Source organism: Pseudophryne corroboree, chromosome 10, assembly GCF_028390025.1.
Source record: "Pseudophryne corroboree isolate aPseCor3 chromosome 10, aPseCor3.hap2, whole genome shotgun sequence".
In the NCBI taxonomy this organism is placed as follows: Eukaryota; Metazoa; Chordata; class Amphibia; order Anura; family Myobatrachidae; genus Pseudophryne; species Pseudophryne corroboree.
Window position 1 is genome coordinate 18,830,214 of NC_086453.1, and position 27,605 is coordinate 18,857,818.

A 27,605-nucleotide genomic window follows, 5' to 3' on the forward strand; every position below is an offset into this window, starting at 1 on the left:
GGATGTGACCAGCTTCCTTGGGCACTAAACGAAGACTGGCTTTTAGAATGGGTATAGAGGGGAGGAGCTAGTCACTTCTAAATCCTTAAAGTGCCAGCGCGCGTTTAGCACACACACTATACCCCATTGTAAAGAGCACTCCAGTGTCCCCCCCCCCCCCCCCCTAGTGGATGAAGAAGAAATTTAGATGCGACTCCTCTACCCTCCCCTCATTCCCAATACTAACATGTGACTCCTCTACTCCCCTCCCTGTACTCCAAATACTCGAATGTCACACTCCCCCTGTATTCCCAGCATGGATACGAGTAATAATCCACCCTCCCTGCATTTCCAATACTCAGATGTGACTGTTCTCCCTCCGAGAGTCGCCCTCCAAGACATTACGAGACGGAGACAAATCAAAACACCTATTGATTTTTTTTATTTTTATCATTTTATTATTATTTAACAAAAACAGGAAAACTGCAGTCACACATGACTAAACAGCAGAGGCGCTGTTCAGTCTCTTGAGCACTAGGTGGCGCCTCTGCCTAGGAAAGGGACAATTCATATCAGCAGTCAGATAAATTTTGCAATTAAAATAAAACAAATTAAAAAAAAACCCCACCCCCCTCCCACCCAAATAAAGACTAATTTTCCTGAAGTTGAAGGCAGGTTTGATTTCCATCCCAATGTACCAGGAGCCTGGCTTCTGTCTTTGGGTATATTGATATACAAAAAGTGGTGAAACAGATGTCACAGCTGTGGACTTGTGGAAACAGGACACTTATAAAATTCCTTGGGTAGAGAAAATAAACAACCAGACAAACCTAAAAGGATTCTCCCCGCCCCCCCGCCCCCCACCTGCGGCCCACAGGTTCATACTGTGGCTATTGGTCCGGGCTGCTTGCCCCCTACACCCTGGATTGGTCACTGCTGGGTGATAAACCGGAGGCACGGAGGAAGAGGAGGAGGAGAGGGCAGGTGGCAGAACTTGAATGTCTTAAGATTAAGCTCTGATTGGTTCAGTTGTGGTGACCTCTGAACTCGTTTGGTCAATTTTAATTCAAATGGAAAGGCTCTGCCCCGTACAAAGATTCCGCATTATGTGAGTGGGGGCTACGTTAAAAGGAAACCCTACAAACTCCACACAGAAGCCAGACACCTCTGCTGTCAAAATCTTCCATGCCACAAGGATGTCCAAAATAAAATAAAATAAAAAAATCCCCCACCCCCCCAGCAAGAACATGGTAACAGCTCAGTGACACAATGTGGCCCTCTTCCCCGTACTCCGCCCCTCCGTTACACTCATGGATGGATGGAAATGGATCCTCAGAAGCGTCCGTGCCTGAGTCGGGGGGAGCGCGAACGCCGGCGTCTCTCTCTGTCGTTGGGCTGGTGTCTCTCGGAGAAGCGCTTCGGCGCGTGGTGCGGAACTCCAACCCTGGGGAATCAGAGACTGCCGTTAGAGATCTGGAGATTTACATTGCCACAAGAATGATATGTATAGAGGTGCCCTTATATACATGCCATACGGTGCATACTGTATATGGCAGATGGGAACACGCCTGTATCCTCATATAATCACTATATAACAGGAGCACCCGCATCTATACGCTGTCTAGTAATGTGGCAACGTGCTGCACCCCTTCAGTGGAACGCGCTCCCCTGCACCATTAGACTCTCCCCGACCTTGCAAAGCTTCAAACGGGCACTGAAAACCCTCCTATTTATCAAAGTGTACCCTCCCGATGCATAACCCAGTCCTGAGGCTGCTCCTCCATCCCCCTGCCCCATGCCTTGAACATCTCTGCTTTGCTTACACCCTGCCATCAGGCTTCCTCCCGCTTGCTGGCACCTCATGTCATCTGTCTGTCGCCCCTTCCCACTAGATTGTTAGCTCTTCAGAGCAGGGCCCTCTTTCCTCTTGTTGTCTTCTCAACACATTTCACTCGCAGCTCTCCCCTACTCAGCGACCATCTTTACCGCTTTCTCTCCTGCTGGTAAAGGCTCATCTCTATCTACGGCCGCCAGCTCCTAGTAGTACGATGATCACTCCCTCACTACTTACATCTAAGCTGTATTATGTATGAGAACGTGTGGTGCGCTCTGTTACCTGTACTCTATTCCTGTTATTTATTTACTGTAATGCTAAGTTTTGTCTCCCTGTACTGTCCTTTGTAGGGCGCTGCAAAACACTTGTGGCGCCTTATAAATAAAATGTAATAATAAATAATAATAATAATAAATAATAATAATAATAATAATAGCTACATTGCAATTCTCCTCTGTGTTTTCTACCCCTGGAAGCAATTTCAATATATCTGTACTTTCAGAATTATTTATATATCTCCCAACTTGACGCCTTGACTGCCACGGTAAGCGACAATTACTTAGGGAGGCATTTCATGTGTACTTACTGTCGGTTGCGCCCTCGTCCGTACAGCTGCTGACGTAGAGCACTGGAAATGGGCTTCAAGTGCATGAAGTTGCAGAATCCCCCGCGGTTGCACTCCCTGACGGAGAGAGAGATTGGACACAGATGAGATAGGGTGCACTGTACAGTGGCGGGGTGACCGCAGTCACCCATATAACAGGAGACGGGTCACGGGATCAGAGAAGAAGTACACGTCAGCTCTTATTCGGAGCGCAGAGAATGCCGCAAAACTATCAGTGACCTGTCAGTAGGTTATATAGATGAGAACATGAAATGCGGCAGAAATTACAATTAGGGCAGGTTTACGCCAGAATACCCGGAACTCAACAAGCAGCATTTGTGTCCAGCGTCTAGGAATCAGACTATGTCTACTGCCATCCGGTCACTATAGAGGGCAACGGAGGCGCGGGCTTGTGTGCGTGTGTTGGCGGTGGTCTACACGGGGCCTTGATCTGCAGTTTATACCGCCCTGTCTTATCCAGGCTGACCAGAAGTCTGGTGTGTGCAGGCAAGGTTCTTCCCACCCATGGTGCGACACTGTTCAGGGTAAAACTCAGGACCTGGCCGCCATGTAGCACAGAAATATAAGGACCACGGCACTTACCCCATCTCATACTGTCGGCAGCAAGACTCCCTGAAATCTGTGACCGGAGACAGCTCCGCGTGGATCGCCTGCCCGTTAAACCAGCGATTGTTGAGTTCCACAAGAGCACGTTCTGCATCTTCCTCTCGGCGAAACTGTCCATTAGGGAGAGAGGGACGAGAGACGTGTTACGGCTTATGTACAGCACATGGGGGAAGACGCTGGGAGAAACTACAAGTCAGGAGGCGGAGGGAGCCTCGTGTCACCGTACGGCTCACACACACGCCCTGTCAGTGGCTTAATATAGCTGCACCTAATCAGGATTAAGATAATTAGGATTTGACACAGAGATCTGGGGCAAACAGACACAGGGACCCACCGAGTGCATTACAGGTACGTAGCAAAGTAACGGACCTAGATGTATATTCCTGATAATTATCCGACATACAAGTGTCGCATCTTCCCCGCACTCCCCTCTCTCAGAAGGAGGAAGTCGCGGGAAAGCCGGTCATTTCACTAACTTGCCGTTTGTATATTTACTAAGACCTTTATACAGGGGACTTCTATCGTTCAACAAGACATTGATATTACATTTTATTTCTTCTTTTACCAATAACGCTTTATGTTAGTCTAGAACAGAGGTTCTCAAACTCGGTCCTCGGGGGCACACACAGTGCATGTTTTGCAGGTCTCCTCACAGAATCGCAAGTGAAATAATTAGCTCCACCTGTGGACCTTTTAAAATGTGTCAGTGAGTAATTAATACACCTGTGCACCTGCTGGGTTACCTGCAAAACATGCACTGTGTGTGCCCCCGAGGACCGAGTTTGAGAACCTCTGGTCTAGAACCTTCGGCCCAAACCAGTGAGTACATAAACCAATCCTATATGTCTGGATGTGCACTGAGTTAGTATTGTGATCCGATGTCGAGGAAAACATAATAACATAACCCTGTGTTGCTGTACCAAAATCAGCTTTTACAGGACACTACCGGGCATAAAAGACATCACTATACAGAACACAATCTACTTTATGTCTATATAGTGTAAACTTAGATTACATTTTACAGTCACAATTTCATTTTGTTCTTTTCTTGCAACTAAATACAACACCAGAAGCATTCCTATATCCCCCTACATAGGAATAGTCAGCCGTGTACTGCATTACATCCTTATATCCCCCTACATAGGAATAGTCAGCAGTGCACTGCATTACATCCTTATATCCCCCTACATAGGAATAGTCAGCCGTGTACTGCATTACATCCTTATATCCCCCTACATAGGAATAGTCAGCAGTGCACTGCATTACATCCTTATATCCCCCTACATAGGAATAGTCAGCAGTGCACTGCATTACATCCTTATATCCCCCTACATAGGAATAGTCAGCCGTGTACTGCATTACATCCTTATATCCCCCTACATAGGAATAGTCAGCCGTGTACTGCATTACATCCTTATATCCCCCTACATAGGAATAGTCAGCCGTGTACTGCATTACATCCTTATATCCCCCTACATAGGAATAGTCAGCCGTGCACTGCATTACATCCTCATATCCCCCTACATAGGTATAGTCAGCAGTGCACTGTATTACATCCTTATATCCCCCTACATAGGTATAGTCAGCCGTGTACTGCATTACATCCTTATATCCCCCTACATAGGAATAGTCAGCCGTGTACTGCATTACATCCTTATATCCCCCTACATAGGAATAGTCAGCAGTGCACTGCATTACATCCTTATATCCCCCATATACAGGAATAGTCAGCAGTGCACTGTATTACAGCCCTCCTATATAGGAATAGTCAGCAGTGCACTGCATTACATCCTCATATCCCCCATATACAGGAATAGTCAGCAGTGCACTGCATTACATCCTTATATCCCCCATATACAGGAATAGTCAGCAGTGCACTGTATTACAGCCCTCCTATATAGGAATAGTCAGCAGTGCACTGCATTACAGCCTTATATCCCCCTATATAGGAATAGTCAGCAGTGCACTGCATTACATCCCTCCTATATAGGAATAGTCAGCAGTGCACCGCATTACAGCCTTATACCCCCTATATAGGAATAGTCAGCAGTGCACTGCAATACATCCCTCCTATATAGGAATAGTCAGCAGTGCACTGCATTACAACCCCCTCTATATGGGAATAGTCAGCAGTGCACTGCATTACATCCCTCCTATATAGCAATAGTCAGCAGTGCATTGCATACGAATATCCCCCCCCCCCATATAGGAATAGTCAGCAGTGCACTGCATTACATAGTTATATCCCCCATATACAGGAATAGTCAGCAGTGTACTGTATTACATCCTTATATCCCCCCCCCCCCCATATAGGAATAGTCAGCAGTGCACTGCATTACATCCTTACATCCCCCCCCCCCATGTAGGAATAGTCAGCAGTGCACTGCTTTACATCCTTATATCCCCCCAGTATAGGAATAGTCAGCAGTGCACTGCATTACATCCTTATATCCCCCATATACAGGAAGTCAGCAGTGCACTGCATTACATCCGCCCTAATTAGGAATAGTCAGCAGTGCACTGCATTACATCCCTCCTATATAGGAATAGTCAGCAGTGCACTGCATTACAGCCTTATACCCCCTATATAGGAATAGTCAGCAGTGCACTGCATTACATCCCTCCTATATAGGAATAGTCAGCAGTGCACTGCATTACATCCTTATATCCCCCTCTATATGGGAATAGTCAGCAGTGCACTGCATTACATCCCTCCTATATAGCAATAGTCAGCAGTGCATTGCATACTAATATCCCTTCCCCCCCCATATAGGAATAGTCAGCAGTGCACTGCATTACATCCTTATATCCTCCATATACAGGAATAGTCAGCAGTGCACTGCATTACATCCGCCCTATATAGGAATAGTCAGCAGTGCACTGCATTACATCCGCCCTATATAGGAATAGTCAGCAGTGCACTGCATTACATCCTTATATCCCCCCCATATAGGAATAGTCAGCAGTGCACTGCATTACATCCGCCCTATATAGGAATAGTCAGCAGTGCACTGCATTACATCCTTATATCCCCCCCCCCCCCCCATATAGGAATAGTCAGCAGTGCACTGCTTTACATCCTTATATCCCCCCAGTATAGGAATAGTCAGCAGTGCACTGCATTACATCCTTATATCCCCCATATACAGGAAGTCAGCAGTGCACTGCATTACATCCGCCCTATATAGGAATAGTCAGCAGTGCACTGCATTACATCCCCCATATACAGGAAGTCAGCAGTGCACAGCATTACATCCGCCCTATATAGGAATAGTCAGCAGTGCACTGCATTACATCCTTATATCCCCCATATACAGGAATAGTCAGCAGTGCACTGCATTACATCCCCCCTATATAGGAACAGTCAGCAGTGCACTGCATTACATCCTTGGGGTGAATTTACTAAGATGGGAGTTCTATTTAAGATGTGATGTTGCCCATAGCAACCAATCAGATTTCAGGTATTATCTTCTAGAAGGTGCTAGATAAATGAGAAGTAGAAGCTGATTGGTTGTTATGGGCAACATCCCATCTTAAATAGAACTCCCATCTTAGTAAATTTACCCCCTTATATCCCCCATATACAGGAATAGTCAGCAGTGCACTGCATTACATCCTTATATTCCCCCCCCCCCCCCCCCCCGTATAGGAACAGTCAGCAGTGCACTGCATTACATCCCTTCTATATAGGAATAGTCAGCAGTGCACTGCATTACATTACATGCCCCCTATATAGGAATAGTCAGCAGTGCACTGCATTACATCCTTATATCCCCCCCCCCCCCCCCCCGGTATAGGAACAGTCAGCAGTGCACTGCATTACATCCTTATATCCCCCATATACAGGAATAGTCAGCAGTGCACTGCATTACATCCCTCCTATATAGGAATAGTCAGCAGTGCACTGCATTACATCCGTATATCCCCCATATACAGGAATAGTCAGCAGTGCACTGCATTACATCCCCCCTATATAGGAATAGTCAGCAGTGCACTGCATTACATCCTTATATCCCCCATATACAGGAATAGTCAGCAGTGCACTGCATTACATCCCCCCTATATAGGAACAGTCAGCAGTGCACTGCATTACAGTCATATCCCCCCCCCCCCCCCTCCATATAGGAATAGTCAGCAGTGCACTGCTTTACATCCTTATATCCCCCCCGTATAGGAATAGTCAGCAGTGCACTGCATTACATCCTTATATCCCCCATATACAGGAATAGTCAGCAGTGCACTGTAGCAGAAGATTAGTCTGTGTATTTTACAGTCCGCACTGCCACAGTGTACTATGGGCCTGATTAGCAGACTTTGCAATCCTTCAGTTCGCATGTTGGGGGCCGCCCAGCATGCTGACCGCCACCTCTACCCCCCCCTTCAACAAGCAGAAATTAAGTATGCCTCCTGTCGCCGCCGCAGCTTAGCTGCCGTTCGCGCTGCACCGCCCCCCGTTTGTTGGACTTTGCAACGCTCCTAGGAGACGGAGCGTTGATGCCCCCCCACGACCGCCTCGCATGTTCTGCCGCCCCCACCCCCCCCGAAAATGCGGGCGCATACGCAGGACGGGCGCTGCGCATGCGCTCGCATATTTTTTAAAAAAAATTTGCGGTTGGATCGCACACTGCGATATAACCCGAATTAGCCCCTATGAGCTTAGGAGGACGGCAGCATCTGAGATACCCGGAACCCGATGGGCCGCATCCCAGTATGCCCAGCTGCCCTCTTTCGGGGGTAACACCATTACGTGGATATTTGGGATAAATGGACGGGGCGGGTGTGAAACTCGTTAGCAAAAAAATAGATAAAGGCGACTATTATTATTATAACTATTTATTTGCAATGATATATATTTGTGAAAGTGTTTGAAAGGGACGTGATAAAAATGCTGTATGATTTTTTGGTTTTGTCTTGGAAGACCCAATGACACGGACGGAATACCAGCGCGGCGTTCACACACCGCCTCTGGCGAAATCAGCTATCAGCATTACCATGCCCACAGACAAAGGAGGGGGCCACGAACCGAACGGACGGTGCTCAGACAACGCCCAGTCCATCAAGCCCCGACAAGTCCTGGCTTACCTGCCTCGGCCCCCCACGGACAACAGTCGATACCGTAGCTTTCCTCAGAAGGTAAGGGACTAAATTACATCGCAAACCATCCCCGCTCATCTTGTATCACACTCATCTTCCTCATCTCTTTCCACAGCCGGAATGCGTGGTGGTCCCCACATATGCTGCAGAGCCAAAGCAGAAGCCAGCACCAAATCCGACGCCGCTGCCTCTTCCCGATATAATGCCCCGTAGTGTATACAAGCGTCATATGAGCACCACTGATATTGGTTGCGCCTACCCGTCTCGCCCACGCCAAAGTGTCTGCATCTCATCTGACCTCCCGAAGTACCGCCGCTCTTCTCTTAGGGATGGTGGTGTTGGGAATGCTCGCTGGTACCCAAGACACGCTATAAGCGTTCCAGATATTAGGCACGGGGCTCGATACATTAATACGCCACCACCCGGATTCTTTTCTGCCCCACCGTCAGGACCTGAAAGGCCTCCTAAGCAACGTTGCAAGTTCATGGAAGCTGCGCTCCACCAAGGCAAGGCGTCTACCCAACGAGAGCGGCAGAGGTACGTTGCCAAGGACGGGAAGTGCCAGGTTAACTTGGGTCGCATTGAAGAAAAGGGACGATTCCTGTCAGATATTTTCACGACAATAGTTGACCTGAAGTACCGCTGGTTCCTCTTCGTGTTCACGATGTGCTACATTGTCACCTGGCTCATCTTCGCCACCGTCTACTACATGGATGCCTTATGGCGCCATGACCTGCTCAAGCTCGATCACGACGAGTGGGGACCCTGCTTCCAGAATGTGGACAGCTTTACTTCGGCACTCCTTTTCTCTGTGGAGACTCAGCGTACCATCGGCTATGGCTCTCGCATGGTGACCGACAATTGCCAGGAAGGTGTCTACCTAATTATGGCCCAGTCCATTGTGGGTTCCATGATCGATGCTCTTATGGTAGGATGCATGTTCGTCAAGATTTCCCGACCCAAGAAACGCGCCCAGACTCTGATGTTCAGCCAGAACTGTGTGGTGTGCCCGCGCGATGAGAGACTCTGCCTAATGTTCCGGATCGGTGACCTCCGTGACAGCCATATGGTAGATGCCAAAATCAGGGCCAAGCTGATCAAGTCGCGGCAGACGTACGAAGGCGAATTTCTTCCTCTCGAACAGTCGGAGATCAATCTCGGCTACGAGACCGGGGAGGACCGCTTGTTCCTCGTGGAACCGCAAGTAATCTGTCACGCGATTGACGAGAACAGTCCCTTTTGGGAAATGGGACCGCAGCAGCTGATGAGGGAGCAGTTCGAGATCATCGTTATACTGGAAGGAATCGTGGAGGCCACAGGCAAGTAGAGATGTAGATGACGTGTGCGGGTCGGCAGGGGTGGGGATTGGGGAATCAAGTGAGAGGATGGGAAAGGTCGTATTAGGCTGACATTTAAGTGCACCAAGCCATGACGACACCATGAAAAATGAGTGTCCATTTCACCTCACACTGAACAGCCGCCCACTTGTTTAACCATACGGAGTATACAAGAGATTCCTTGGTGTATATTCAATTGGTGTCGAAACGTTCGCCTCGTCGAAAAGACGGCAATTTTCAACTTTTTCAGGTGGGAAGGGGTTCCGACCTATTCAGTCCCCGGCTTTTTTATCCGACAAGTCTGGGAATTCGACTTGTCGGAAAGCACGTGGATCCCGCGGTGAGGTCTGGTGGCGGTGACCCATCCTTCAGCTAAGCTGCTGTAGCCGCTGCTCTCCTTCTCAGCACCCTCATCTCAAGCGGACTTTTTTTTAAAACTCGGACTGAGATGTCAGGAACGACCAAATCCGCATTGAATAGGTTCTGTCAGATCCATTCCGACAAATTCATGTCAGAATGGATACGGTTTTAATTGAATATACCCCCTTATCTCTGATTAGTTATCAGTTATATTAAAATCCCCAATTAAGTTTCCTGCCATTTTATCCTAATGGATGTAGGTGGGCAGCGGGTCTGTGGCAGTGTAAAATGGGGTGGGTGCCGATATTTGCACTAGAAATAACTAATCTATAGTACACCAGTAAGTGTGAGTATTACACGAACATTTCAGAACAAAAAATCTTTGCTGTTCACATAAGAAAACAATCCGAAAATTTACCAGACTATAAACTTCACTCATTATTTTAACAGGAATCCTTATTGTGTGATATATATATATATATTTTTTTTTTTTACAAGTAAATACGCTTTTAGATTAAATATTGAAACGTCGCAGTGCCCCAAAATCGCTCTCCTTGTTTTTTTCCCCATCAGAGATAACTGGCAAAAACAATACCGTATACCAGAAATTTCCAAGCTCTGTCATTACAGTCCAGGTTTTAAGGATACCTATGTTTGAGCACAGGAGACTTAATTAGTACCTCAATAGGATTTAACCATCTGGATTTAAGCATGGATATCCTTAAAACCTGGCCTGTAAAGGTGACGTTTGGTGAACTGATTATATATTCATGTTTGCATTTTCCTCTCTCTCATAAGAATATTAATTTGGTTTCTTTTAAATTCACCAAAACCTCAAGACATGAAAAGAACCTTCATAATTCTTACATTATAATGGAGGCTGTACAGAATCTTTATCACTCAGGCCACTAAACGTGTCCCTGCCACCTACGCGGAGGTACAAGCAGTCTTTTATCTGCTGTCCCAGTATGTAACTTGCGAGGACACCATGAAATCACTTGAGCCAAGTACACACTGGCAGATTTTTGGGGTGAAATATGGGCAGATTATCGGGAATGCAGACACACTGCTCGATATCAGGGGATTGTAGCCGAGATTTTTGCTTTGGAACGACAGATCGGTAAATCGATCGCTCGTTTCAAGATTTTCACGATATATCGGCGAAACCTCAAAACAATAATTTGTACACTATAAAATAAATCAGGCCTATCTCCCAATGATTACCAAACTGGCCCAATAATTGTATACTCAGCTTACGTCTTACTACCGATCATATAGAATAGAATAACGCAGAGGTTCCCAAACGCGGTGTTCAAAGCACCGTAACAGTCTGGGTTTTAAGTATATCCATGGCTCAGCAGAGATGGTTAAATCAAATTGACAGAGGTACCAATTAAGTCAACTGTGGCCAGGCATGGATATACGTAAAATCTGGACTGTTGGGTGCCTTGAGGACCACATTTAGGAACCTCTGGACTAACGTATGAATGAAGAACTGGTTGCTGGCGATGGGAGAGACCACACTGTCGCCAATATTAGTTTAGTCTGCAAAGCAGATCAATGTAACATTGAGAGCTCCTCTACATCAGACCTGGCCAACTTAGGACTCTCCAGCTGTTGTGAAACTACAAGTCCCAGTATGCCCTGACAATTTTGCTATTAGGGAATGCTAAAACTGTGGCAGGGCATGCTGGGACGTGTAGTTTCAGATCAGCTGGATAGCCTCAGGTTGGCCAGGACTTCTCTATCAGCACCTGAGGTTGTTAGGCCTGAGATAAGAAGGTATCTGTGAAACCTTTCCCTTCCTCCTCCTGGTAGAACCTCTCTCCACCGGTGATGCCCGGGCCCCCCTTATGGCAAAAACAGAAATACCAATGACCATCTCTCTTCCCACAGGGATGACCTGCCAAGCCAAAACCTCTTATTTAGAGACCGAGATAATCTGGGGCCATCGCTTCGAGCCGTGCATGACCCTAGAGAAAGGAGCCTTCCGCGTGGACTACAAGCGCTTCCACAAAACCTTTGAGGTCCAGCTCCCGCGCTGCAGTGCCAAAGAGATGGAGGAAACGCGAGACCTGGAGGGCTCTGAATTCAGCTTCTACTGGGAGAACGGCGACTTCTGCTGTATGCGCAGACATACAATGACCGACAAAGATGATGAGGAGGAGGAGGAAGAGGAGAAGACCCAAGAAGGATTTTCTAACCGCAGCGGGAGGCTTATTGGAAATATCGCTGAAGAGCGGAGTTCAGATTTCAATGGCAGCGACTAACCTATAGATGACGCTAGGAAGCTACAAGGATTCTCAGTAAGGGAGGAACAATTCATGACTGCAGTCTATAAACGATGAGTGCAATATTACACAGTACCCTTGTTGGGGCTGATCCAGCGCTTATGAGAATGCGGCCTGTCCATGTTCCTGTAGATGCAAACAGCTCCTTGGTCACAAATATTGGATCGGACCACAGAATGGCTGCAGCCGCTGTGTTAGATTATGGGTATACTTTATCGTTCTCACCAGACTTTACACTTGTTATAACTATCACAATGTAACGCACCCTCATTCCTGGTATTGGAACTACAATCAATCCTAATAATGTGCTGAAGGATCCACACAATACTGGTCTACAATCCGCGGCCGCTCACGTCTGGCTAACTACTACGCTCAGTCTCATTCCTGGATGGTGTGTGTGTGTGTGTGTGTGTGTGTGTGTGTGTGTGTATGCGTGTGTGTGTGTATGCGTGCGCGTATATATATATATATATATATATATATATATATATATATATATATATATATATATATATATATAGTCTCCCTTATCCAAAATGCTTGGGACCAGAGGTATTTTGGATATCGGATTTTTCCGTATTTTGGAATAATTGCATACCATAATGAGATTTCATGGCGATGGGACCTAAATCTAAGCACAGAATGCATTTATGTGTCATATACACCTTATACACACAGCCTGAAGGTCATTTTAGCCAATATTTTTAAGAACTTCATGCATTAAACAAAGTGTGTGTACAGTCACACAATTCATTTATGTTTCATATACACCTTATACACACAGCCTGAAGGTCATTTAATACAATATTTTTAAGAACTCTGTGTATTAAACAAAGTTTGTGTACACTGAGCCATCAGAAAACAAAGTTTCACTATCTCACTCAAAAAATTCCGTATTTCGGAATATTTGGATATGGGATACTCAATTAATAAAATATATATATATATATATATATATATATATATATATATATATATATATATATATATATATATATATATATATATATATATACATATATATATACATATATACACACATATATACACACACACACATATACATATATATATACACACACACACACATATATACATATACACGCATTTTCTATTTTTAACCACTCTGCAGTTATCCAATATAATGAATTGGATAGAGCACCTTGTTGATAATTATCTGGAATAATGTAGAAACATCTCTGTTCTGGAAAATGAGCTTAATAAAAACATTAAACACCCGGTTATAGCGCGGAGTGACTGACTAGAGGCAGAAGGGTGCATGCTGGGGTACATAGTGTAAGGCGAGATTACATAGGATATGCTGCAGCATCAGGCGAAAAGTGCATATTCCTGGTGGCAGCATAACATGGCTCGCTTCAGGTATCAACCAGCATGCCATGTTATCAGGATTTCCCAAAGTCTGAGCACAAATGGCATAATTTACGGCAGAGGGGTGCCTGCAGCGGTACCTATATGGGCAGAGGGGTGCCTGCAGCGGTACCTATATGGGCAGAGGGGTGCCTGCAGCGGTACCTATATGGGCAGAGGGGTGCCTGCAGCGGTACCTATATGGGCAGAGGGGTGCCTGCAGCGGTACCTATATGGGCAGAGGGGTGCCTGCAGCGGTACCTATATGGGCAGAGGGGTGCCTGCAGCGGTACCTATGGGCAGGGGGGGGTGCCTGGAGCGGTACCTATGGGCAGGGGGATGCCTGGAGCGGTACCTATGGGCAGGGGGGGGTGCCTGGAGCGGTACCTATGGGCAGGGGGGGTGCCTGGAGCGGTACCTATGGGCAGGGGGGGTGCCTGGAGCGGTACCTATGGGCAGAGGGGTGCCTGGAGCGGTACCTATGGGCAGGGGGGGTGCCTGGAGCGGTACCTATGGGCAGGGGGGGTGCCTGGAGCGGTACCTATGGGCAGGGGGGGTGCCTGGAGCGGTACCTATGGGCAGGGGGGGGTGCCTGGAGCGGTACCTATGGGCAGAGGGGTGCCTGGAGCGGTACCTATGGGCAGTGGGGTGCCTGCAGCGGTACCTATATGGGCAGAGGGGTGCCTGCAGCGGTACCTATATGGGCAGAGGGGTGCCTGCAGCGGTACCTATATGGGCAGAGGGGTGCCTGCAGCGGTACCTATATGGGCAGAGGGGTGCCTGCAGCGGTACCTATGGGCAGAGGGGTGCCTGCAGCGGTACCTATATGGGCAGAGGGGTGCCTGCAGCGGTACCTATGGGCAGAGGGGTGCCTGCAGCGGTACCTATGGGCAGAGGGGTGCCTGAAGCGGTACCTATCGGCAGAGGGGTGCCTGAAGCGGACAGGACACACGTTAGACTGTACCTTTACATAAACGTTGCCCACAAGGTGATCTCCGAGGTTGTCGCAGATATTCATCTCCTCAATCTCCCCGTATTTCTGCTCCACTTCAGTGAACACCTCCTAGGAGAATTTTAAAAAGTCAAAATTAGAACTGAAACACCATCGGGATAAATGTAATAAATAGCCTTGCAGGCATCAGAAAGTTTGTTCGATGTTTTAAAGGGACAATCATTTAAAACACCCTGGTCTTGCCTTTTAAATGACTGCCCCTTTAAAACATCGGCCAGACGGGTCGGAAGCTCGCAGGTTAACCTCCATATCAACAAAACACTAATCGTGAGATGACCCATCCCCCTGCCGGCACCTACAGGGATGAAGGTGGGATTCTACGTACCTCGAAGAAGTCATCGTAATGTTCCTGTACCTGAATGTCACTCACACGGCCTGAAAGAGGAGAAAGAGGGGGTGAGAATTCTCGCCCATTCTAGGTGTCGTATATATTTACCCGGATCCCTTTATACAGAACGGTTTAATTCTTCTTCCATTACTTCATAATTCACATCAGTCCTCACCCCAATGAAAGTCACAATCTGAACCCCCCTCGCACACAAACACACACACACACTAGGGTCAATTTGTGTCAGCAGCCAATGAACCTACCAGTAGTTTTTGGGGCTGTGGACTGTGGGAGGACACCGGAGCACCCTGAGGAAACACATGCAGACACGGGAAGAACAGAGAAATTCCACAGATAGGGGCCCTGACCCCAGCACAGACAGGCAGCAACACCAACCAGTGGGACACCCTATAAATATAATGCTAACCACTGTGCTACCCGAACAGATATAGTAACCTTGAGTCTTGCAAGTTGCAGAATACAGAATAGGGAGTTTTCATGGTTTAATTAACTTTGTGAAAGTGGCTAATGAAAGGCTGAGCTCCTTTACCAACGTCTCGCCTACTAGGGGTTAAACATTACCCATCATCACCTGCTTCATTTCATAAAAAGAAAATGCCCCCTCCCCCATCAGCAGCCGAGTTCGGTCACTTTAAGAGCTGAATTAAAAGTACTTTTTCAGGTAGATATGCAAGTAGAAAAGAAACTCACAGTGGGACCCATCTGCACTCTGCGCTGTGTTCTGAGGATTACGGTAAAGGTTCAGGAGCACAATTGTCTGAAATACAAAAGAGAAACATCAGCGAAAAACAACCATAACACATATGTAACATACTATATTTACTAAGACAGAACAGACACTGCAGAGAGCGTCCCCCCACGTGTCTGTGCAAGTGATCGCAGCTGTGCTAAATTTAGCACAGCTACGATCAGACTGGAATGACCCCCAATGGTTTATAACTCCATTTTTCCAGTTATTATTGAAATGTAAACATTTTAAGTCTAGTGAATTTCCAGAAATGGTACAAAGGTCAGAGGTTAACGGTTAGATGATAAAAATAAAACATTTGGTTAGCAAATACTGCATTTTATTATTTTTTCCAACCTTTGGCCCATCATGCAGGAGATTTGTACGTTGTTGAGCAGGCGAAAGGTCGGTTCCTCAGTGTGCGGGGCTTATTCACTAAGCTTGTAAGAGTCGCCGTTGCCTGATGTGTTTGTGCCCAAAAATTTAAAAGGGCAATGCTTTTACCAGCAAAAATCTTCATGTTGTGATATAAAAATCATTGCTCTTGTAAATTTTTACATTTTGGCCTCCAACACACTGGGAAGCTGCTGTATTGCTGCCGCCTAGTATACAAACCCCTGTGATGCCAATGGTCAAACATGGAGGAGAAAGCGTGAGGGTCTGGGGCTCTTCTGCTGGATCCTGAACTAAAGGGGCTACCGCAGCAGTTTGCCGTGCCATGCAATACTCCACGGCCTATGCCTAGTTGGTAATGGGTTCATCCTACAGCAAGATAACGAGGCAAACATACTTCTACGCTATGTCCGGGCTCCCCTACAGGAAAAGGAGGTAGGCATCACACTGGGGAACGGTCACTCAGTCTTCAGGCTGGTTTGGTTTGGGATGAGCTGGGCAGAAGGGTGAAAGCAAAGCAGCCTACAAGTGCAGCACACCTGTAGGAACTTGGTTCTATGGTTTAAGTTCAGAGCACACAGACAATTACACTGCGTAAAATCATGGTGTTCTAAATAATATTTGGCCATACGGCATAGCCCTGCTCACAGTAAGCATAGGCTAGAATCAGTCTCATACAGGTCTTCCTGTAAATACTTCTGCAGGACGCTGTCATTACCTGGCTGAATGTGGGCTTATTGTGGAGCCGGGAGCAGCGATCGCCGTGCCGACAGGCTCCAATCTTGAAATAAAAGGAACAGTTCACCCTTGGAAACAAAGACAGAATATTTTAACTGTTATTTTATTTGAAAAACACAGAACAAGTAATAATATAACACCCGCAGATACATGGTGACAGCAATAATCATTACTATAGCGTCACTACCACCTAAATAAACTACTGCCCCCGTCCCCCTCACCAGATCCAATGAGCGGTCGTGCACCCCCAGCAGCTATTCCAAGGGAATGAAAACTAACGTGGGTTATATGTAAGGGGAAAGAAATCTCCCACAGCCAGGGATATATAGCAGGGGAGGGGGATCCCCCAGGCGGGGGTATATAGCAGGGGAGGGGGATCCCCCCGGCAGGGGTATATAGCAGGGGAGGGGGATCCCCCAGGCGGGGGTATATAGCAGGGGAGGGGGATCCCCCAGGCGGGGGTATATAGCAGGGGAGGGGGATCCCCCAGGCGGGGGTATATAGCAGGGGAGGGGGATCTCCCAGGCGGGGGTATATAGCAGGGGAGGGGGATCTCCCAGGCGGGGGTATATAGCAGGGGATGGGGTACATAGCAGGGGGAGGAGGGTATATAGCAGAGGGAGGAGGGTATATAGCAGAGGGAGGGGGAGGAGGGTATATAGCAGAGGGAGGGGGGGGGTATATAGAAGAGGGAGGAGGGGGGTATATAGAAGAGGGAGGAGGGGGGTATATAGAAGAGGGAGGAGGGGGGTATATAGAAGAGGGAGGAGGGGGGTATATAGAAGAGGGAGGAGGGGGGTATATAGAAGAGGGAGGAGGGGGGTATATAGCAGGGGAGGGGGAATACCAGTCGGGGGTATATAACAGGGGAGGGGGATCCCCCCAGCAGGTGGTATATCAGGGGAAGGGGATCCCCCGGGACCATAGGCCCTACCATGTATCCCCCGCCACGGGGCAGGCCCCGGGTGTACGGGCGGGAGATGGCGCTATGCAATAATGGGGCGCACAGGCTGACGCCCAGTAACAGCCATCACCCCCACACAGATCCCCCGGCGCGTCCCCCTGGACTCCCCGTCCCCTCTCCTCTTCCCGCCCGGCACCGCTGACCCTCCCGTACTTGTCTTTCTCGGTGCCGAAGATCGAGGCAAGGTATTCCGCCATCTTCCCCGGGCTGGCTTGCTCTCCTGCTAGCCGTGACGCAACTTCCGGTGCCGCTCACACCTCATATCCGCTTCCTGTCCCGCCCCTTCCGCCTCCCCCCGTCTGTAGTCCCTGACCCGGGCGCTGACATGGGGGAGTCGCGGCGGCTCCTGCCGGTCAGGTCTCCCCTCATCGCCTGCCCCCTGGAACCCGCCACGGGATGGTGAGGCACCGGCACCGGGGGGACGTCACCTGGAGGCGGTGTCAGCGGCCGCGCACCAATACAAGGACTACAGCTCCCGGCAAACCTTGCGCCCCCGCGCATGCGCAGAACGTGCCGGCGCCTCGCACTACATTTCCCGGCACCCCCCTCGGCCGCTGTTCTGCAGAGCATCCTGAGGAGGAGGAGGAAGAAGTAGAGACTGGGGTGAGCGGAGCTGCTCGGGTCACTAATACTGTCCCTATGCCGCCTGTCAGGGGGCGGGGCTAGGCCTGAGGCTGTTTATACACAGCAGCTGTGCACTACAAGTCTCAGCATGTCCCAGCTGCATGCCAGTGCTTCAGTCCTGTGACCCACAGGCAGCTATGTCCATGTACATTGTACACAATGCTGTGTGTAAAGAGGAGGCAGGGTAAAGGGAGAACCTTGTCTCAAGAGCTGACAATCTAAGATGGGGGTGGGGGTCTTCCACACTAGGGATCATATACCCCAAGTACCTGCCCTCATTACTCTATTATACCGCAGTCGTAGCCATTTGGGGTGTGGTGGGTCCGCTGTTGCCCTCCTCGCCCGGTGACCATGGATCAGACACCCTCCATGGAGCTGCCGTCCCGGGTCCAGCTAAGTGGAGGGGCCAGGATCTGAGAATGTAGTTGTAAGATCAGCCGGGCAGTGAAATGTTATTCTTGTCCTGTATTTTATTAATAATATGTGTTTCTGACAACCGTCCTACTGTATATGAGGGGTTGGAGGAGGTGGGGGAGGCACTAGACTGTACACCCTAATTCTAAATATAATAAAAGAGGTGCTACCATGATGAGACTTGTAGTACCACACAGAAAAAAAATAAGCAAGTGCACCCTCTGAGTGCTAAGAACACATGGCAATCAGAACAATTATAATAAACTCTGTAATTTAACATGGAGTTAAATTGAGGTTCTTACCATAATTTTTTGGCCAAAAATATGGGCCCACCTGCCACGGCCAGGTGACCTCATCAGGTAGGTCCCTAACATTCCTAAGGTTCAAGTCCTGAGCTCGGGACACCCCCCCCCCCCCCCCCCCCCCCCGGGCCAGCACAGCCCAGCTGCCCCAAGGCATCACACTAGTAAGAAGTAGCAATTTAAGTGTTCAAAAGTGTTACATTAATAAGAAATAGCAACTAAGTGCTAGAAGCGTTACATAGGTGAGAAGTAGTAATTAAGGTGTTAAAAAGTGTTGCATTAGTAAAAAAAAAAAGTTAGAGTGCTAAAAAGTGTTTCATTAAGTGTTACAATAATGATGTAACCCCCACTTTCCCACCCAAGCAGCCAGGCCACAGAGCAGCCCAGGGGGCTCCACTGAGTTGGTGTGGCCAGGCTGCTTCAGGGCATCAAAAAAAGTAACACTTTTTAGCACTCAAACGTTTTTTTGTTTTTTTTTACTAATGTAACACTTTTTACACTTGAATTACTACTTCTCACCTATGTAACTGTAATAGCACTTGCTACTTCTCATTAATGTAACGCTTTTTAACAATTCAACTGCTACTTCATAGTAGTGTGATTCCAGTGCGCTTGGGTTGTGCTGGCCCAGGGGAGCCCGAGCTCTGGACTTGAACCTTAGGAGTGTTAGGGACACATCTGATGAAGTCACCGTGATGTGGTAGGTGGGCCCATATTTTGGGCCAAAATTATGCTAAGAACCTCAATTTTACTCCATGTTGAATTGCAGAGTTTATAATAATTGTTCTGATTATCAGCGTTCTTAGCGCTTAGAGTGTGCACCTGCATTTTTTCTTTCTTTCCGTGTAACCTGCCTACTGTGACAGTGGTATGCGGGACTACGGGGCAGCGTTAGGGAAATCTCTCGGTGAGCTATACTATGACAGGAGGGACGGTGGTATGCTGGACTGCAGGGAAGCATTAGGGAGACCTCTCAGCGAGCTATACTGTGACAGGAGGGACGGTGGTATGCGGGATTACAGGGCAGTGTTAGGGAGATCTCTCTGTGAGCTATACTGTGACAGGAGGGACGGTGGTACGCGGGTCTGTGGAGCAGCTTCGGGAGACATATCTGCAAGCTATACTGTGACAGGAGGGACAGTGGTACACAGGATTGTGTTAGGGAAAACTCTCAGCGAGCTATACTGTGACAGGAGGGACGGTGGTACGCAGGACTGCGTTAGGGATAACTCTCAGCGAGCTATACTGTGACCGGAGGGACGGTGGTACACAGGACTACGTTAGGGATAATTCTAAGCGAGCAATACTGTGACCGGAGGGACGGTGGTATGCAGAACTGCGTTAGGGATAACTCTCAGTGCGCTATACTGTGACAGGAGGGATGGTGGCACGCAGGACTGCATTAGGGATAACTCTCAGCGAGCTATACTGTGACAGGAGGGACGGTGGTATGCAGGACTGCGTTAGGGATAACTCTCAGTGAGCTATACTGTGACAGGAGGAACGGTGGTACACAGGACTGCGTTAGGGATAACTCTCAGCGAGCTATACTGTGACAGGAGGGACGGTGGTACGCGGGTCTGTGGAGAAGCATTCGGGAGACATATCTGCAAGCTATACTGTGACAGGAGGGATGGTGGTACACAGGACTGTGTTAGGGATAACGCTCAGTGAGCTATACTGTGACAGGAGGGATGGTGGTACACAGGACTGTGTTAGGGATAACGCTCAGTGAGCTATACTGTGACAGGAGGGACGGTGGTACACAGGACTGTGTTAGGGATAACTCTCAGTGAGCTATACTGTGACAGGAGGGACGGTGGTACACAGGACTGTGTTAGGGATAACGCTCAGTGAGCTATACTGTGACAGGAGGGACGGTGGTACACAGGACTGCGTTAGGGATAACTCTCAGCGAGCTATACTGTGACCGGAGGGACGGTGGTACACAGGACTGCGTTAGGGATAATTCTAAGCGAGCAATACTGTGACCGGAGGGACGGTGGTATGCAGGACTGCGTTAGGGATAACTCTCAGTGCGCTATACTGTGACAGGAGGGATGGTGGCACGCAGGACTGCATTAGGGATAACTCTCAGCGAGCTATACTGTGACAGGAGGGACGGTGGTAAGCGGGTCTGTGGAGCAGCATTCGGGAGACATATCTGCAAGCTATACTGTGACAGGAGGGATGGTGGTACACAGGACTGCGTTAGGGATAACTCTCAGCGAGCTATACTGTGACCGGAGGGACGGTGGTACACAGGACTGCGTTAGGGATAATTCTAAGCGAGCAATACTGTGACCGGAGGGACGGTGGTATGCAGGACTGCGTTAGGGATAACTCTCAGTGCGCTATACTGTGACAGGAGGGATGGTGGCACGCAGGACTGCATTAGGGATAACTCTCAGCGAGCTATACTGTGACAGGAGGGACGGTGGTATGCAGGACTGTGTTAGGGATAACGCTCAGTGAGCTATACTGTGACAGGAGGGACGGTGGTACACAGGACTGTGTTAGGGATAACTCTCAGCGAGCTATACTGTGACAGGAGGGACGGTGGTACACAGGACTGTGTTAGGGATAACTCTCAGCGAGCTATACTGTGACCGGAGGGACGGTGGTACACAGGACTGCGTTAGGGATAATTCTAAGCAAGCAATACTGTGACCGGAGGGACGGTGGTATGCAGGACTGCGTTAGGGATAACTCTCAGTGCGCTATACTGTGACAGGAGGGATGGTGGCACGCAGGACTGCATTAGGGATAACTCTCAGCGAGCTATACTGTGACCGGAGGGACGGTGGTACGCGGGTCTGTGGAGAAGCATTCGGGAGACATATCTGCAAGCTATACTATGACAGGAGGGATGGTGGTACACAGGACTGTGTTAGGGATAACGCTCAGTGAGCTATACTGTGACAGGAGGGACGGTGGCACGCAGGACTGCATTAGGGATAACTCTCAGCGAGCTATACTGTGACAGGAGGGACGGTGGTATGCAGGACTGTGTTAGGGATAACGCTCAGTGAGCTATACTGTGACAGGAGGGACGGTGGTACACAGGACTGCGTTAGGGATAACGCTCAGTGAGCTATACTGTGACAGGAGGGACGGTGGTACACAGGACTGTGTTAGGGATAACTCTCAGCGAGCTATACTGTGACCGGAGGGACGGTGGTACACAGGACTGCGTTAGGGATAATTCTAAGCAAGCAATACTGTGACCGGAGGGACGGTGGTATGCAGGACTGCGTTAGGGATAACTCTCAGTGCGCTATACTGTGACAGGAGGGATGGTGGCACGCAGGACTGCATTAGGGATAACTCTCAGCGAGCTATACTGTGACCGGAGGGACGGTGGTACGCGGGTCTGTGGAGAAGCATTCGGGAGACATATCTGCAAGCTATACTGTGACAGGAGGGATGGTGGTACACAGGACTGTGTTAGGGATAACGCTCAGTGAGCTATACTGTGACAGGAGGGACGGTGGTATGCAGGACTGCGTTAAGGATAACTCTCAGCGAGCTATACTGTGACAGGAGGGACGGTGGTACACAGGACTGCGTTAGGGATAACTCTCAGCGAGCTATACTGTGACCGGAGGGACGGTGGTACACAGGACTGCGTTAGGGCTAATTCTAAGCGAGCAATACTGTGACAGGAGGGATGGTGGTACACAGGACTGCGTTAGGGATAACTCTCAGTGAGCTATACTGTGACAGGAGGGACGGTGGTATGCAGGACTGCGTTAGGGATAACTCTCAGTGAGCTATACTGTGACAGGAGGGACGGTGGTACGCAGGACTGCGTTAGGGATAACTCTTAGCGAGCTATACTGTGACAGGAGGGACGGTGGTATGCAGGACTGCGTTAGGGATAACTCTCAGTGAGCTATACTGTGACAGGAGGGACGGTGGTATGCAGGACTGCGTTAGGGATAACTCTCAGTGAGCTATACTGTGACAGGAGGGACGGTGGTACGCAGGACTGCGTTAGGGATAACTCTTAGCGAGCTATACTGTGACCGGAGGGACGGTGGTATGCAGGACTGCGTTAGGGATAACTCTCAGTGCGCTATACTGTGACAGGAGGGATGGTGGCACGCAGGACTGCATTAGGGATAACTCTCAGCGAGCTATACTGTGACAGGAGGGACGGTGGTACGCGGGTCTGTGGAGAAGCATTCGGGAGACATATCTGCAAGCTATACTGTGACAGGAGGGATGGTGGTACACAGGACTGCGTTAGTGATAACTCTCAGTGAGCTATACTGTGACAGGAGGGACGGTGGTACACAGGACTACATATGGGATAACTCTCAGCGAGCTACACTCTGGGCAATGGAGAGTAGAGAGACTGTTACACGTAAGTGTAATGGTACAGAAGATGGCGGATGGGGGGATTATTCCCAACATGTAACGCAGAGGTTGCTCATTGGTGTACATAGCGCCGCATTATTAGAGCCACACCAGCATCATAGTGGTCCGTCGAGGGTGCAGAAATAGACGTCCGCGGCACTTGGCGCCCATTGTTAGAAACCGTTGAATTGCTGTCGTCATGAAATGCCGTCCAATAGCTCAAGAAACACAAAGAAATCTGTGAAATAGTTTCTGAAATCAATAAAATAATCGTCTGCGCAGTTATCCAGAGTATGGCAGATACAGGGGCCCAAATGTATTACGCTTTAACAAGATAGAGTGGAGACGGATACATGGGGATATTCAATTACCCACACATACTGTCGGGAGCAAAGTATCGTCAGGGGGAGGCTATCTAATTAGCCCCGATAAGCCGCCGTGTGCCGCGGCTTATCAGGGATTTAGTTTCACCTGCCTCCGGCAGGCGAAGCCATATTCTCGATAACGGCGCTATTTCACCCGAAAACACACAGGTATCACTGAACCTGTGTGTTTTCGGGTGAAAATGCACTTTTTAACAGACTAGCTAATCGAATAGCCCGACCGCAAAACCCGAAGAAACACCGGGGGGTTTTACACCCAATGTCTCTTTGGGGCTAATTGAATATCCCCCAAAGAGAGATAAAGTACCAGCCAATCAGCTCATAACTGTCATTTTTCGAACACAGCCTGTAACATGGCAGCTAGGAAGCTGATTGGCTGGTACTTTATCTCTCTTTATCCGCGATTTATAAACTGCAGATTTGAGACCATACTATTGTTCATTCTAGCACCCTGCACCTGGCACAACCCCCCGTGCAGTCCCTCTTTCCTGCCTAGGGTGTCGCTCTCTACTCTGGTGCTTCTAGCACACTCTAGTCTGTATCAGCACCGAGTGTGCTAGAAGCACCAGAGCAGAGATCGACACCCCAGGCAGGAAAGAGGAACTGCACGGGTTGTGATAGGTGCAGGCTGCTAGAATGAACACTCTGATACTGTGTAATGGCGCTGGAGATTTTGTATTCCTGTGCACATCAGACTTCCGGCCTTAAGCCAGAAATAGATGGAACAGTGAATAATAGCTTGCTGGCAGCTGCCCAGCACATGTACGCACCTTGTCGGGCATCTCACCTTCTGTCAAGGCATGGAAACATATATATATATATATATATATATATATATATATATATAAGCGTTATTAGTCGTCATCGTCCCCCATGAGAGCCCAGCATTGGCTCCTGTCTTGTATCTCACCTGCCCTGTTATACTTGTCTGTAATGTACTGGAACAATTACGCTGCAGACACTCAGGGGTTAATCCTGCAGCCCCCTCCTCTATGTACAGTGTGTGTCAGCCTTCCCTGCCTGTCTCCTCACCCCCCCCTATTAACGACGGTGAGAGATACAGACGGATCTCAAACATTACCAAATACGGCCCTCCTGGGCCATCACCACTGGGGGAAGAATGGAGAGGCAGACCGAGCTGGCGGGGCAGGAAGCCAACATATCTCAATGAGCATTTAAATCTTTATCCACTTTCAGCGTTGGGGAGGCAGAGCCTGGGTCGGGCCTGGAGAGCTCTTCACTCTTGCCAGGTTCTTGGGCTGTTTAACCCTCTGCCTCCCGCCAGTTAAAGGGCCCCAGGCAGAGTCTGACATGTTTTGTTGTTGTGTTGCTATAATCTGCCAGGCCTGTGTCTCTGTCTCTCTGCAGTCGTCATGTGTGCAGGGTCCCTGGGTTTCCACAAGAGCCTCGTACAGCGGTCAGGTCACTGACTATCAGAATGCAAGAGAGACTGAGCCGTCCGCTAATTACTGATCGTTCACCTGGATTATTATATAACGCAGTGACAAAACGTTGACCATGCAGGAGAAACAGGAACTGCAGCCGAGCCACGTAGAGCAGGGGTATTCACCATGCAGCTTTCCAGCTGCTGTGGAACTACACATTCCAGCATGCCCTGTCACAGTTTTAGCATGCCCTAATGGCAGGGCATGCTGGGATGCTTAGTTCCACAGCAGCTGTGGGGCCGCACTTGCCTCCTAAGTGTTGCGCGGCTCTCCGGCTGTAGTGGAACTATAAGTCCCAGCATGCCGTCCTGTGGCTGGCACAGCATGCTTGGACTAGTAGTTCCACAACAACTGGAGAGTCAAACGTTGCCTTCGTCCTGGTGTAAAGATTACATGTACATTTATTCTCAATTCCCAGATATCTTTGACCCGGAGACGACCGATCCTGAAGCATCAGGGCGCACCTACCCACCCCGCAGTGTGAGGTGTGCCAACGCTGCGATGAATCTGGAACGCGTTCCTAATGAGGAGAAGCTGCAGTTGTGTAGGAAGTATTACCTTGGTGAGTGGCGCAGGAGGGAGTGCTCTCAGTAAGGGACATCCGGCCCGTGCTGTGTACCAGTATATCTGTATTCAGAACTGTTCAGCATGTTAGCTGTCCCATTCATTAGCAGAAAGCTGCACACCCAGTGCCCGATACATTATACAGTATAATGCTAGTGGTGCCCAACCAAACCATTACCCCAGTCAGTGACCTGATTGTCCGCCTTAGCCCCCCACAAAGTAAGACCAGCCGGTGTCAAAGGATGATGGCTGTATTGCCTGCGGGTTACAAAGGAGGATTAATAAAGCACACAGGGCCTGATCGCAACATCAAAAATTTTCTCATGGGCAAAACCATGTGCACTGCAGGTGGGGGCGATGTAACATGTGCAGAGAGAGTTAGATTTGGGTGGGGGGTGTTCAAACGGAAATTAAATTGCAGTGTAAAAATAAAGCAGCCAATGTTTACCCTGCACAACAACAAAATAACCCACACAAATCTAACTCTCTCTGCACATGTTACATCTGCCCCACCTGCAGTGCACATGGTTCTGGCCATTAGAGAAAGATTTTGCTTCTGCGATCAGGTCTGAATGAGGTCCACAGGTTCCACCTGGCATAAATTGGGATTGCATTGATCCAGAGGAAGACAAAACACAACCCATAGAGTAACGGATGCCAGTTTATCCTCCCCACAAATTGAATAAGAAATCAAATGGAAAAAAAAGACGAAGAGGTAAATTACCAGGATTAATCACCCCGATAACATTTGTGCATCCAATTGATATAACAAAACATGCAGGAACTGTGAGTGCCTCTCCTGATAACTGCAGCCACCGAGCTCCTTGCCTGATCGCCTGGAGTTCTGGGCACCAGATAAATGTGATTTGCTGTGGGATTTGGTGTTCTGGGCCTTACTGTGTATGCGGCTTATACTGGGAATGTTCCGTGGATACTGCACCAATGCGTCACAGAATAATTATGTAGTGTTCATTCTAGCACCCTGCACCTTTCAAAATCCGTGCAGTTCCTCTTTCCTGCCTGGGGTGTCACTCTCTGCTGTGGTGCTTCTCAGCACACTCTGATCTGTTACTCGGTGCTGTGATACAGACCTGTGTGTGCTGTGAAGCACCAGAGCAGAGAGCGACACCCCAGGCAGGAAAGAGGAACTGCACAGGATTTGAAAGGTGCAGGGTGCTAGAATGAACACTAATTATGTACGTGTTCCCTTTGTGTGTCCGCAGGGGGATTTGCGCTGCTGCCTTTCCTGTGGCTGGTAAATGTTCTCTGGTTCTTTAAGGAAGCGTTCTTCAAACCAGCGTACACGGAGCAGCCTCTCATACAAAGCTGTAAGTGTCTCCTGTCCCGGGAAGGGGATGGGGGGGGCGCATTTGGGTGTATATGATACTTTATGGTGGGTGTATTACCGAGACCATTAATACTTATTAATTACAGGAAGTCTAGAGTACATAGGAAAATTCCATCCCCCCCCCCCAATCACAGAATTATCTCCGGTATACGGACATTCTGTCACTACTAACTCTGACCTTCCTCCTGCAGACGTGAAGCGCTCTGCGTTTGGCCTCTTTGTCTGGGTGGCCATCCTGACAACATGGATCAGCATCTACCAGACGCATCGGGCCAGCTGGGGGGCGACCGGTGACTACCTGTCGTTTACTATACCGCTAGGCATCCCCTGACACCGGGGGGCGCACTATGGTTGTACACCTGGGACCACCTATTCTCGACCAGCAGTTCACCGACCTCTTTGCACTTCTCCTCATCTTGCTGCAGACTCCATGTCAAGATGCGTCAACTACAACAAAGGCAGTTTCCAGCCAGGACCGGGGGTACG

At 48.8% G+C, this 27,605-nt stretch overlaps 3 protein-coding genes across 4 annotated transcripts; 2 read left to right on the top strand and 1 right to left on the bottom strand.

Moving 5' to 3' along the window:
• Positions 1-410: 410 nt before the first annotated feature.
• Positions 411-17,939, bottom strand: U2AF1L4 (U2 small nuclear RNA auxiliary factor 1 like 4). 2 transcript variants are annotated; one of them, XM_063942184.1, is made up of 9 exons: positions 17,831-17,939; positions 16,694-16,781; positions 15,546-15,612; positions 15,098-15,142; positions 14,832-14,881; positions 14,459-14,557; positions 3,021-3,154; positions 2,400-2,495; positions 411-1,423 (listed from the first exon to the last, which is right to left on the bottom strand). In XM_063942184.1, exons 1-9 carry the CDS (start codon positions 17,872-17,874, stop codon positions 1,312-1,314), a joined length of 735 nt encoding a protein of 244 aa, XP_063798254.1. In that variant the 5' UTR covers positions 17,875-17,939; the 3' UTR covers positions 411-1,311. The 2 variants fall into 2 exon arrangements, with proteins under 2 accessions (XP_063798254.1, XP_063798255.1); XM_063942185.1 differs by lacking the exon at positions 15,098-15,142 and having other exon boundaries at positions 17,831-17,938.
• LOC134965814 (G protein-activated inward rectifier potassium channel 4-like) lies at positions 8,561-9,465 on the top strand. The gene has a single exon (XM_063942183.1). The coding sequence runs from the start codon at positions 8,623-8,625 to the stop codon at positions 9,463-9,465; it is 843 nt and encodes a 280-aa protein (XP_063798253.1). The 5' UTR covers positions 8,561-8,622.
• A 10-nt stretch (positions 17,940-17,949) lies between the features above and the next one.
• PSENEN (presenilin enhancer, gamma-secretase subunit) lies at positions 17,950-27,605 on the top strand. Its single transcript, XM_063942186.1, has 4 exons — positions 17,950-18,280; positions 25,626-25,769; positions 26,995-27,099; positions 27,311-27,605. The coding sequence occupies exons 2-4, from the start codon at positions 25,709-25,711 to the stop codon at positions 27,448-27,450; spliced, it is 306 nt and encodes a 101-aa protein (XP_063798256.1). The 5' UTR covers positions 17,950-18,280; positions 25,626-25,708; the 3' UTR covers positions 27,451-27,605.

Excerpts from the sequence above, each read along its gene's own strand:
- LOC134965814 (XM_063942183.1), top strand. The coding sequence starts at position 8,623 with ATGGAAGCTGCGCTCCACCAAGGCAAGGCGTCTACCCAACGAGAGCGG.
- U2AF1L4 (XM_063942184.1), bottom strand. The coding sequence starts at position 17,874 with ATGGCGGAATACCTTGCCTCGATCTTCGGCACCGAGAAAGACAA. Across the intron at positions 14,882-15,097 it reads CACAGCCCCAAAAACTACTG|GCCGTGTGAGTGACATTCAG; the intron begins GTAGGTTCATTG and ends CTCCTCTTTCAG. Across the intron at positions 1,424-2,399 it reads GGACGAGGGCGCAACCGACA|GGTTGGAGTTCCGCACCACG; the intron begins GTAAGTACACAT and ends CTGATTCCCCAG.
- PSENEN (XM_063942186.1), top strand. The coding sequence starts at position 25,709 with ATGAATCTGGAACGCGTTCCTAATGAGGAGAAGCTGCAGTTGTGTAGG. Across the intron at positions 25,770-26,994 it reads GTGTAGGAAGTATTACCTTG|GGGGATTTGCGCTGCTGCCT; the intron begins GTGAGTGGCGCA and ends GTGTGTCCGCAG. Across the intron at positions 27,100-27,310 it reads GCAGCCTCTCATACAAAGCT|ACGTGAAGCGCTCTGCGTTT; the intron begins GTAAGTGTCTCC and ends TTCCTCCTGCAG.